Raw genomic sequence first — 12,500 nt, forward strand, 5'->3', positions numbered from 1 at the left:
GGCTGTGAAGAGAAAAATAGTATAGTATAGCGCATATAGGCCTAGTTCGTTCACATTTAAAATAATTGAAATTAAAAAGCTTCAAAGGAGCGGTAGCGGTAGCTTTCGCAGCGCAGCAGCAGCACAAGGCTCCCTCTCCTCTTTCCTCTCTCTCTCGTCTGTCGAGTTCCGCTCATAACCTCCTCGCCACCCACCCTCCCAGTGCCCCGCCTCTCCCTGCTTTCCGCTGCTGGCGGAGGAGGGCGCACAGACACACATACACACACACACACACACACACACACACGCGCGCGCACGCACGCGCCTCTTTATAGCCTTCTCCCACACACACACACACACACACACACACACACACACACACACACACACACACACACACACACACACACACACACACACAGACACACACACACAGCGTCAATAAAAAAGCCGAGCGCTGTGAGAGGCCGCCGGCACTCCAACCCCCCCTCCCCCCCGTGCCACTGCGATTAGCGGAGGCTGGCTGGCTGGGGAGAGAGAGGCGCTCAGGCGCCCCTCTGTTATCTGGGGCGGTGGCAGCCTGTGTGTATGTACGTGTGTGCATGTGTGTGTGTGTGTGTGTGTGTGTGCGAGAGAGAGGGAGATTAATTTAACTCTTTCGGGGTAGGATCGTTGGCCTAGAATAACAGCGCTGTAGTCGCTCCTCTACGAGTCAGGGTTGCCACGTCTGCTTATTTTAAGCGACTTTGGGCTTGTTTTTCTGTAAAGTTGCTTGTAAATATTGGTAGTTGCGGGTTGCGGTTTTTTGGGCTTGTTTTGTTTCTAAGGTGTAGTTGCTTATTTGGGCTTGTTTAAAAAAATTATATATATATATTATTTAAACCAGTGGTTCTCAAATATTTTCCTGTCAAGGACCCCCAGATTAATATGTATTTGTGCCCAAACCACCATTTGAATTTTTTTTTGTGCCAGGGACTTGCGTACCAAATTTGTGTTAGAATGTTTCGAAATTTCAACTTTTTTCTCCAAGATTGTTTTGAAAATAGCAGATCTACAAAGCTCACAACATATTGCGACGTGTTGTGAGCTTGTAGATCGTCTATTTTCAAATAGCTGATGAATATAGATTATTTATAGATATAGATTATATTACTTGGGCGGCCATAGCTGAGTGGTTAGTGAGCCCGCCTAGGGAGCCAGAGGCCCTGGTTGCCCCAGGTACGATTCCAGGCCACGCCAGCATATGTGTCGATGAAATGAAATTTGTCCCTGAGCAAGACTCTTAACCCCTAATTGCTCACAGGCCCTCATTGGAAACAAGCCCGCAAGGACTTTCATGAACGTCCTGTTAAAAGGAATTATCCTATCCTTATCCTATTTTAAAGTGCTCATATATTGCTACTTTTGGGCTGTTTTCACAGACCTGGTTGCTTATTTCTTATCACACTTCGCTTATTTCTCTCGCACAATCTGGCAACGCTGCTGCGAGTAGCTCGCGGCGCAGAACTGTGGAGTTGGGCTGTTATTATGGACAGGGAGGAAAGAAGGAAAGAGTCTTGACACTTTTACCTTCTCTCCGCGAACAGGCTGCAATAAACGAACTACGCCAAACAAAAGACAACAGTCGGTGTCAGAACAATATATCAAAGGGTAAACAGCCTGCCACAGATTGCCGCTCCCACACAATGAGAAGAAGCACCCATTAGGCTGATTGATTGGTTGATTGGATTAAGAAGTCCCCATCAATAGATAGCTCGAGTTTAGTGGTAGGGTATAGGGCTAAACCTCGTCGTCTCGTCACAACAACTAATCAGTAACTAGTTCGTAGGTTATATTTTAGTTAGTTAACACAGTCTTGATTTAATAACGAGTTAAATTGACAGGATTTTACTGGGTAGGCCTATCTATCTACACATTTTAGGGTAGGCTACGGCGAATAAACGAAGCTGTCACTTGACACGCTGCATTTATGTGTTGTGTGAATGCAGACCAGACCAGTGGTGTAAAGTAACTAAGTACATTTACTCAAGTACTGTACTTAAGTACAGTTTTGAGGTATTTTTTACTTTAGGCTACTGGAGTATTTCCAAATTTCTGTACTTCACTACATCTCAGACTCAGAGCCAAATATTGTACTTTTACTCCACTGCAATTATTTGAAAACTTTAGTTGTTACTTTGTAGATTTTTATTATTATTACAAAACATAAACATTAACCACTTCAACCCAATACATTTCGGCCATTTGAAAATAACCAATCTACAAGCTCACAATGCAACACACGATACTTTTACTTAAGTATAAAAAAAAATTGTAGGCCTCTTTTTCCACCACTGGCTGCATTTGTGTTTGTGTTTGTGTGTGTGTGTGTGTGTGTGTGTGTGTGTGTGTGTGTGTGTGTGTGTGTGTGTGTGTGTGTGTGTGTGTGTGTGTGTGTGTGAGTGAGTGAGAGAGAGAGAGAGAATGCAGACTAATAACCTACAAACCTGCAGGCCTGTCTTGAGGTGAGGGGAGGCTCGAGCTTGTTTTCGATGTCTGGGCTGTTGCTACCGTCTCTCTCCCCCTCTCCTCTCTTCTCTCTGTCTGTTGCTACCGTCTCTCTCCCCTCTTCTCCCTGTCTGTTACCGTCTCTCTCCCCTCTCTTCTCCCTGTCTGTTACCGTCTCTCTCCCCCCTCTTCTCTCTGTCTGTTGCTACCGTCTCTCTCCCCCTCTCCTCTCCTCTCTCTCGGTCTGTTGCTATACCGTCTCTATCCCCCTCTCCTCTCCTCTCCTCTCCTCTCTCCCTGTCTGTTGCTACCGTCTCTCTCCCCCTCTCCCCCCTCTTCTCTCTGTCTGTTGCTACCGTCTCTCTCCCCCTCTCCTCTCCTCTCTCTCGGTCTGTTGCTACCGTCTCTATCCCCCTCTCCTCCCCCCTCTCCCTCTCTCTCTGTGCGTCACTGCTAGGTCATGGCCGGAGTCCAACAACGGCTCCGGTTTCTCCACGAATCCCGTGTCGAGCGACACCCCCCCACCCCAACCCCCCTCCCCTCCTCTCTTCCTCACACACCACAGCAGCTCACACATACACATTCTCATTTTCTCTCTCGCACGAACACCTCCCTCCCTCGCACACACACACACACACACACACACACACACACACACACGAGATCTGAGAAATGATTCGGTCGCGAGGCGAGCTAATAGTAGGCAGCGCGCGTGTCGACATGCCCGTGGGCCGCGAGTGTTAAATTGTATCCAATTACAGCGCATGCGGCGATATGAGGGGGGAATAATAATTCTTCTTGCGTGACAGGGAGATTCGCTTATTTCCAGGCGCTTGGCGGCTCTTTATACGGGGCTGGAGACGTTCAAATGTCTGTGGGAGAGCAGCTCCGCATTGGGGTGGGTGGGGGGGGGGGGGTAGTTTTTTTTCTGGAGGACAGAGCCGCATATTTCATTAATCAAAATCCAGTTAACCAGATTTTGAGACACGGCAGGGGCCAGCAGGGTCCGACCAATAATTAATATCCATTATTTAAGCAGCCTGGCTCCAAGACATCTCTCTCTCTCACACACACACACACACGTGACATGCACACACACACACACACACACACCTAGTTGTTGGGGGCAAGGGATTGCATCAATATGAAAATGAAATAAACACGCCCAGTCTCAGATTTGCTATGAAATGTCTCTTCTGCTCATTTATTTGATGGAGTGCACAGCAAACTAAAATCAGCAACAATAGTATTGGGATGGAGTGCAAAGTGCATGTGTCCGTGGTGGCAGGGTTCTGTGAACTAAAGTCACACTCCCCTGTCACTGATGCCTACCACAAAGTTCAACAACTCAAGGGTAAAAAGGTCAAGTGTCGGTTCATTAGTTCAACTTGTCAGAGAGACAGTTGGCTCCCGGCTGCAGGCAGTGTGCTCTGGGAGTAAAGAAAACACCTATACATAGAGTTAACCAAATGGGCTTGAATATAAAGCAACTCTATTATCCTGCCAATCAAACCTGTGGTACCTCTCCACTCCACAGCTGACAATGGCCACGGGATGATGGGTCATCAAGCAATGTTTGTGTGTTTTGTGAGTGACAGTCTCATTGGAAGAAAAAAAAGTGTGTACGTGTGTATTTGATAAATAACAGCCTCAGCTATAATTCACAAGGCCGTTTATATTGACCCTTTCTACCACTGAGTAAAAAGCAGCAGGTTTTGGACAAATGGAAGCATCCCTTTTTTTTTACATTCCAGTCAAAGGCACATACAAAAATAGAGTACACACAAATATATACAGTACAATACTCTAGTTATAAATACAGTATAACAAATAACGGGTAATTCTTTGAAAGGACAGTAGAATTTTATAAAAACAAAACAAAAAAAAACAATGTAATACTTATATAAGAATAGCAAAGAACAGTAAAACCATATGCAAAGAGAGGTGCAAACAAATACAGTTTCATTTTGTGAGAGCACTGGGGCTTATTTGCCCTCGGAACTCTTGACTCATCTTCTTTTGTTTAAATCCTCTTTCCTATTTCCTGTCTAACTCCCCTCCCCTCCCCCCATCAGTAAGAAAATAGCTCCATAGCAGGATCAGTCTCAGTATCAGAACACTTTAAACGTAGAAACCCGAAACGCAACACAGAGGTAGCCTTTTGAAAGCTCTCTCCCTCACCCTCCTTTTTGCACTTCTTGCAGATAAGCAGGGGGGGGGGGGAAACAAAAAACAACTCACACCTTGTTATGATTACTTTTCGGCAGCCTCTTTTCTTTGGCGGTGGGACGCTACAGTAACAGAATGCAGAACGAGGAAAGGAACGGAGGGCAGGGGTTGGAGGGGGTGTTTAAGAGCTCTGGGATGCAGCGAAACGTTGGGGGGGGGGGGAAGGAGTTGCTCTTCTCTGCCAGGTGGGAGAACGGTATTGCAGGGAGCTGCAGTGTGTGTGTGTGCCTGTGTGTGTGTCTTTAGGATATTAAATAGTAAAGGATGGGGATTAATAATGGAACCTGACAGCTCATCTCCGGCTTCTATCTGCCTGACTGTCCCCCCCCCCCTCCATTCCCTCCGCTCCATGCCCCTATCCACCCCTCTTTTTTCTCTCCCTCTCTTTCTCTCTTGCTCAGTTTCAAAAGCCTAATTTATACTTTATCACACACAGTGTCGCTTGCTGAAAATAACAGATTTTCAAGCTATCTGCAACCCATCCCATTGTTAGCTTGTTAGCTAATCCTCCGCCCTTTTGTCTTCAGCAGTGACCCTCCCTCTGTGCTCCTTCCCTCCTTGTTCTCTCTCTCTCTCCCTCTCTCTATCTCTCTCTCTCTCAGGGTCCCCGGTCTTTCAGGGTCATATCTGGGGAGTAGAAGAGCACGTTGGTGTCGTCGTCGTCATCGTCGCTGAGGTCGGCAAGGTCAGCCTGCGTGTAGCGCACTGCCCCAGGGTGGTACTCTCCAATGCGAGTCCGGTCGCACAGCCGCGACTGGAGAGTCAGCTGGATATACATATGGACGTGGACACACGCGCACACGCAGACACACACACACACACACACACACACACAAGGAACATAGACACACAGGAAGAAGATAAGTTATTAACGCATTATGAAGAATTGTCTTTTTGAGATATTAAAGGATCGGTAAGTGCGTATACGTGCATCATGGACATACAGGGACAGAGTGAGAGGTGTGCTGATTGCAGAGACACAGGCGGTTCAGCCGTATGGCTAGAATGTAGATCAATATCAAAGAGAGAGAGAGAGAGAGCGAGAGAGAGCATACACAGGAGGGAGGAAGATGCCACACAAAGGAAAGAGGCAGAAATACTGTAAGAGAGATAGATGCCAGGGACACTGTGACAGAGCAAGGGGAATGCAGAGCAGAACAGCGAGAGAGAGAGAGGGGTGACTGACATGGAGAAACTGAAAAGAGGAAGAGATACAGCGACAGATACAAACACAGGGAAAGAGAGAGTGCAGAACTGAGGAAGAGAAAGAGGCAGGCAACGAAAGAGCAAGGGAGAGAGAAAGAGAGAGAGGGAAAGCTGCCGGAGGCAGGGAGAGCTAGCTAGAAGGGGGGGGGGGGGGGGTGTATGAAAGCGCAGATTCGTTGCGGCGAAAGAAAGAATGTTTTGATGCTGTTGCACCCCCCACTCACTCACCCTCCCTCCCTCTTCCACCCCTTATCAACCCCCCACCCCCCCGCCAATCTCACACCTGATGTGTGGGGGCTGCTGGGAGTCGCATGCCATGATGAATAACAACCGCCTGTTAGTCACGATAGAGCACGCACGCGCACACACACACACACACACACACACACACACACACACACACCCCGCCTGCCTGCCTGCCTGCCTGCCTGTCTCTCTCTCTCTCTCTCTCTCTCTCTCTCTCTCTCTCTCTCTCTTTCTCTCTCCCTCCCTCTCTCCCTCTGACACACACCTCTATTATTCAGACATACAAACAGCCTCTCTCTCTGTGATTTAAGCGCGCGGGAACACAGAGATTCCATTTTGCTTGCGTGCGCACACATTCTGCACACACGTGCACATATGTGCATGCGCGTGCACGCACACACACACACACACACACACACACACACACTGATGTTGTTTGGGTTGAAGGTCATACCACACATTCCGCTCTTCCAGACTGCACTCACATGACCCATTATCGCGTCCCATTGGTGACAGTGGATAGGCCACTCCATTTGTGTGTACCAAAGCCAGATAGACAGACACACTGGACGCAATAATTACTGGCATCCATTACATACACTTGTTTTTGTGTGTGTGTTTTTTCTTTAATGCTTGTCATGACAACTCTCTGGCAGGGATGAATGAAACTTATTAAAGTGAATTGAAACAGGGACACTGAATTCACGTTTGGTATCGATTGGCCTCGTATTAGGATTGACTCCTGTCCAACTCGTCTGGTTTGGCAATTATGACAAATTCACGAGGGAAAGCATAAATCATGTTAATTAATATGGAATCAATGAAGCTTGCAGCGTAAAGAAATCATCCATCAGAGATTCTCGTCATCACAGCTTTTCTTTGAAGGCTCTATGTGAGTGCGTGATGCAAAGAAATGCCATACTGCTGCACTTAAAAAAAGTCTGTAATTTCAGTCTATGAAATAAATTTAGATCATATTCCAAAAATTCGGTGTTGCTCAAATCCTCGCATGAACACCCACGACAGCCCTCGGATGTTGCAATTTTTTTTTTTTACTTTGGAGTCTGAACGGTGACAATGTAAATAAAACCACACAGCTAACGACAGGAGATGGCAGAGAAAAAATAATTCCAGCGACCAAAAGAAACCTAAAAATTCTGAATTTACTTTTAAATTGTTTCTGCTAACCGACCCTGTCTTGCATATGTTGAACACCCAACCCTGGGGCCAGCTGAACCAAAAGGGGCAAAAAAGAGGCAAGCATACAGTGGAAAACTGGTGAAGTGTTTCATGACAAATTGGAAAGAAATGGAAATCATAAAGTGTGTGTGAAGTAGGCCTACCTGTATGCCGGTAGGGCTCAGCAGACTCCACGTGTCCCTGTCAAGGCCAAAGACGAAGGCATTGGCCAAGCCATGGAGCGGGGCAGACAAGACGTGTAGCAAAGTGAGAGGGAAGGAGGGCTCTAGTGGGTAGAATGCATTATGGAGCCTGGCAGAGAGAGAGAGAGAGGAGAGAGAGGAGATTGAGATAGAGGGAGCAGGACGGAGAGGCGTTAAGATCATACATAAAAAAATAAGTATGTAAATAAAATGACAAACTGAGGGGGAGCCTCGGTGGTGAGGACAGAGCAATTGAAGGAGAAAAGTGTCAGAGGGCTGAAGAGAGAACATCGACAAAGAAAAGGGTTGAGAGAGAGAGAGAGAGAGAGAGAATTTGATGGACAGAGACTGCGGGCGACAGACAAAGCGAGAGAGAGAGACACACAGAGAGAGAGAGAGTGAGTGAGTGACAGAGTAGATGAAGGACAGAGTTAAGAGAGAGAGAAAGAGAGAGAGGTAATGAGAGTGAGAGACCGTGGCAGAGAGTGAGAGAGAGAGTGAGGGGGGAGAGGGATAGGGAGCGAGCGAGCTTTATATCAGCGTTTAAGAGCCCATTAGGCAGTGCGAGACGGCTGGGCTGACACATTCTTGGCTGCTGCTCCGACAGCACGCAGCACTTTACAAGGACAGGGAGAAGTGTAGCGCTCAACTCCCCCTCTCTCCTTTAGCCTTTCTCTCTCTATCTCTCTCTCTCCACTCGCTCTCCCCATCTCGGCTTCTACTTCCCTTGACCACAATTTCATCTCCACGCACGTTTCCTCCATGATGCCCCACCCCCCCCCCCCTTGCTCCTATATCTCTCCCTTTCTACGCACTTGGTTCCATCTATCTGGATATCTCATTTTCTTTTTGACTCGTGAGGGTGTTCCTTCTCCTCCCTAATATTTGTACTCTTCTCTCTTTCTCTGTGCTCTATCTCTCTGCGGAGCCTGTAGCGAGGGGCCTGGGGCATGGCTAGGAGGGGAACCCGGGTCCTGATATTTCTGCAGCCTTGGCCCCCGAGCTAATGACTGCCTCCGAGAATGATGCTGCTCGGCCATTAACCCTGGATTAACCCTGTATTAGCGCGGCTCGCTGGGTTAGCCCGCCGCTAATGTCTTTTATTGATCTATTAGCGAGTGCGTCAAACCTGTGTATGGCTCGCAGCGCTTTCACTGTGTTGTGCTGCCGGGTAGACGAACAGCCTGAACTAAGTGGCCACAGAGGTTGACCCTCTGTGCCATGCAGAGAAAAACAATCTCCAAGTCCTCCACCTATGAGCCACATGGGGAGGACAATCCAAAAAAATTGTCAGGGCAAGAACTGACTCAAAGTGGGGTCCGGAGACCCTCAGGAGTGCTTGAAGGGATTCCAGGGGGAAATCAGTCATTTGTATTTTATAGTATGTATAGTATTTTAACTTCACTATAATTCAATTCACTTGAGAAAAAAAATTATGAGTGATGCTGTTAGAATAATAATATGACCAGTGTGAATCTATTTTTACTACTTAATTTTAATACGTAATTCAATTAATATCAAAACATATTTTCATATCAGGGTCCCTGGAACAGAATAATTTGAAATGGGGTTCCATGGCCAAATTAAAGTCTATTTGGGGGTATGTGACATGAAAACATTTGAAAACTCCTGACATAAGAGTGTACTAGTAGTAATTACTAATCAATCACTCATCTATGTGGTCAGTGACACTATGAGGGACAGATATTCCAGTTATCTAAATGACAAATTACAGGCGGTATTACGTTTCACACCACTAGTCAGAAAAAGAGATTATGAGCCATCCTCCCAAAAATGCAGACAAAAGTGGAGGACAACTACTTGAACCCATCAACAATGATTAGATTCCTCCATGAATCTGATAATAATCCTCTCTTATCCTCTCGAAAGCATCCGTTATGCCATTAATCTGCCTCCGTTGGCCCGTTTCCTTCAATTGACTATTTGAAAGGGTTAAATTGAAAAAATGCAAACGCCAGTTGGGGTGACCTAGAGTGGCAATAACATAGCTAGAAGGTCACAATGTGCCCATCAACAGCCCTATTCTTACTTAAGCACCATCGAGCAAGACACTGACTTCTACCTTGCTCACACGTCAGTAAATCGCTTTGGATAAGGTCGACAGCCAAATGCCTAGCTAAATGTAGGCTAAAACAAACAGCGGGTCTGGCTTGAGGGAACGGAGCCAGTGCATGGTGTCTTGGTGGAGTCAGCGCTGTTTGGAGCCACTGCGCTGCCTGTTTTCTGGGTTAGCCCTCCGCTGTATCTCCCAGGACCAGACCAGCTGGTGCTCACATTCATTTCACTTCCCATTAAAGGTGAAATAAATCAGGAGTCCCCGCACAACCCCCCCCAAGAGACGCAGAACACACACACACACACACACACACACACACACACTGGTGTGGTGGAAGAGCACACACGTACACACGTGCCTTTGTGTACGTGTGTGCACAGAGGTCTATCCTGGGTCGTATGTATCAGCGAGACACGATGTGCAGAGGAGACATTGTGACAAGTTGCGTGCGTGTCTGAGTGCATGTGTCTCCCTGCGCGTGTGCGTGCGTGCGTGTGTGCGTGTGTGTGTGTGTGTTTCCTGAGTGCGTGCAGCGACAGTGAGTGGGTTCTGTGCTGTGTGAAGGGGGGCTATTTCTGGCGTCTCATTTTTTTCTGCTGCCGCAAAGAAACGCGATCGGCGTCCGGGAAACGAGAGCTGGCAGCCAGCAATCATCTGCCTGCCTGCCTGCCTGCCTGCCTGACACACACACACACACACACACACACAGCGCACCTCGCAGTGCCGAGCAACACGCGCCATGGCAACGGAACAGCCGCAATTAGAGGCGAAGAGCCTTTCCCCTCCGCCGAGGGAGAGACGGAGAGAGAAATGAAAGGGAGAAAGAGAGGGCGGGAGAGATAGAGAGAGCCAGGAAGGGAGGGGGCAGTACAGGGGGGGCTGACGGCTGAGGCAGCAAGGGATGAGTGTCAAAGAAAGAGCACGGCGTGGAGAGAGAAAGGGGGAGGGAGCAAGGCAGACTGGAGTGCGAGAGCGAACGAGAGCATGATAAAGAGGTGAGAATGTGTGAGAGGGAGGCTATGGTGGAGAACAGGAGCGCCAAGGGCGCCAGAGAGGAGGAGGAGGAGGAGGAGGAGGAGGAGGAGGAGAGGAGGAGAAAGACGGAGGAGGAGGCGTTGAAAGGGACGGATAGCTTGAAGGATCGGCTGAATTGAAGGAAAGCGCAACCGGGGCTGAATGGGGGAGATATATACAGACAACCGGCGAGGCAGATAGCGAAAGATGAGATACATTTAGGAACTGGGAAAGAGATTGCGTGTGTGCGCATGAGAGAGGGGAGGGGGGGAGGGGAGAGAGAGAGAGAGAGAGGAAAATGAGGGAGAAAAAGAGTGAGAAAGAGACGAGAGGACAGGAGGTAGAAGCTGCCTCTCCTATGCGAGCGCGGCTAATGAAAGATGAATGAGGGAGGCAGCGATGGGAACGAGAGCGTGGCTGCAGGCAATGCCTGACTGAGCTGCTGTGTGTGTGTGTGTGTGTGTGTGTGTGTGTGTGTGTGTGTGTGTGCGTGTGTTCATATTTGTGTGTAGGCTTTTGTATGCATGCGGAGTGGCGGAGTGAGCAAGGCTAAAGCCTAATTTATAAATCGCTGAATTTATTTTTGGCGCGTGGCATGGTCGTATGACAAAGTATAAATTCAGCTTAACAGTTGGCCAAATGCTGTTGGGACAGGGGATAAGAAGATAGGAGAGGCCAAGAGAAAATACTGCATGACTCATGAGTAAACCAGTGGTCAACAACATTGTGCACGCACCCCCACACATTAGTGAAGCAACAAGCAACGCTGCGAGGCCACCTGTAAGCATGCAGTCAATCATTATTACTCATGTGGCGCGATCTGTCTCTGTGCTGCTGTCTCTCATGCTTAATTTATACTCGCTTGCCGAAAAAAGCAGATCTAAGAGCTAACAATGTAGATCAGGGGGGGGGGGGGGGGCGAGCAACACCATCGCTCCACAAATTATTTCAGGCATTATTCAGACCACCGATATATCATCCCATTTGCTACAAAAATCCCTCATCCACACTTGCTCCCTTATCTCACCCTTCAACTTCCATGATTTTCTGTCCTAACTATTTCCTGTCCATTGATTTCACCACCTTTCAATTGTTCTCTTATCAGGTGGGCCTTTTTTTTCCTTTTCTTGTGCGTCTGCAGGATGTGGAGAAAGGAAGACAGGGAGAGAGATATACAGAGAAATACAGAAGGAGAAAGAGGGAATAGTAGGCCTTGACCCCGTCATACTTCCTCTCTCTACCGTTCTTTTTTCCTCTTCCAGACAAATCACATGCTTTGCAGTGCCAAAACAAGGTCCTGTTGCCCGCAGCACAGCAACTGTCAAGAATATCTCAACCTTCCTCTAACTTAATGGGGCAGATCCAAAATAAACAAGAATCCATCCATGCTACACGGGGCTGCAGTGTGATTCTCAACCCTCCCTATACAGTGAGCATCAATGCTGTGACTGTTTACACAAATAAATGAGCTTCGCTGTAGCTCAGGTATAGGCACGGACGTTAAGCCGGTCCCAGACTCATACACTCCCCAATCACATACAGCCACGCTCATAATGGTTCGGACTGATATTGACTCTTACATGCTCAACAAATGACAGCTTGTCAGTGAACAAACTCAATCCACCTCCCCAGCCTCCTCCTATAGTAGCATTTAGGTTTTCAATATGTCAGCATCAAGAAGGTTTTATTTGTCACTAACTACAAGTACAAGCAGCGAAATGTTGTTGGGACTTGTTCCACAAAGCATGTGATTCAGTTCAGGTGATATGTATTTTAATTTCTGAGGTTCGGCTGTATGAGGGGTTCATATGTCTAATATTGCGCCCAATGCATACTCCACTGGGAGCGAAAGATCGCTTCGGCTCGGTCCAGATTACAAT

General features: G+C 47.7%; 1 protein-coding gene across 2 annotated transcripts in view; it reads right to left on the reverse strand.

Annotated features, from left to right (window-relative positions):
• Positions 1-3,663: 3,663 nt before the first annotated feature.
• Positions 3,664-12,500, reverse strand: part of LOC308106122 (cyclic AMP receptor 4) — a 64,592-nt gene continuing 55,755 nt past the window's right edge. For both annotated transcript variants that reach the window (XM_080457157.1, XM_080457158.1), the window contains exons 12-13: positions 7,491-7,638; positions 3,664-5,461 (exon numbers count right to left, since the gene is read on the reverse strand). In XM_080457157.1, the coding sequence (XP_080313283.1) occupies positions 5,294-5,461; positions 7,491-7,638 (316 nt within the window). In that variant the 3' untranslated portion in view covers positions 3,664-5,293. The remainder of the gene's footprint in view (positions 5,462-7,490; positions 7,639-12,500) is intronic.

The sequence above is a fragment of the Gymnoscopelus braueri genome (genome assembly GCF_963280865.1).
Source record: "Gymnoscopelus braueri genome assembly, chromosome: 18".
Classification (NCBI taxonomy): Eukaryota; Metazoa; Chordata; class Actinopteri; order Myctophiformes; family Myctophidae; genus Gymnoscopelus; species Gymnoscopelus braueri.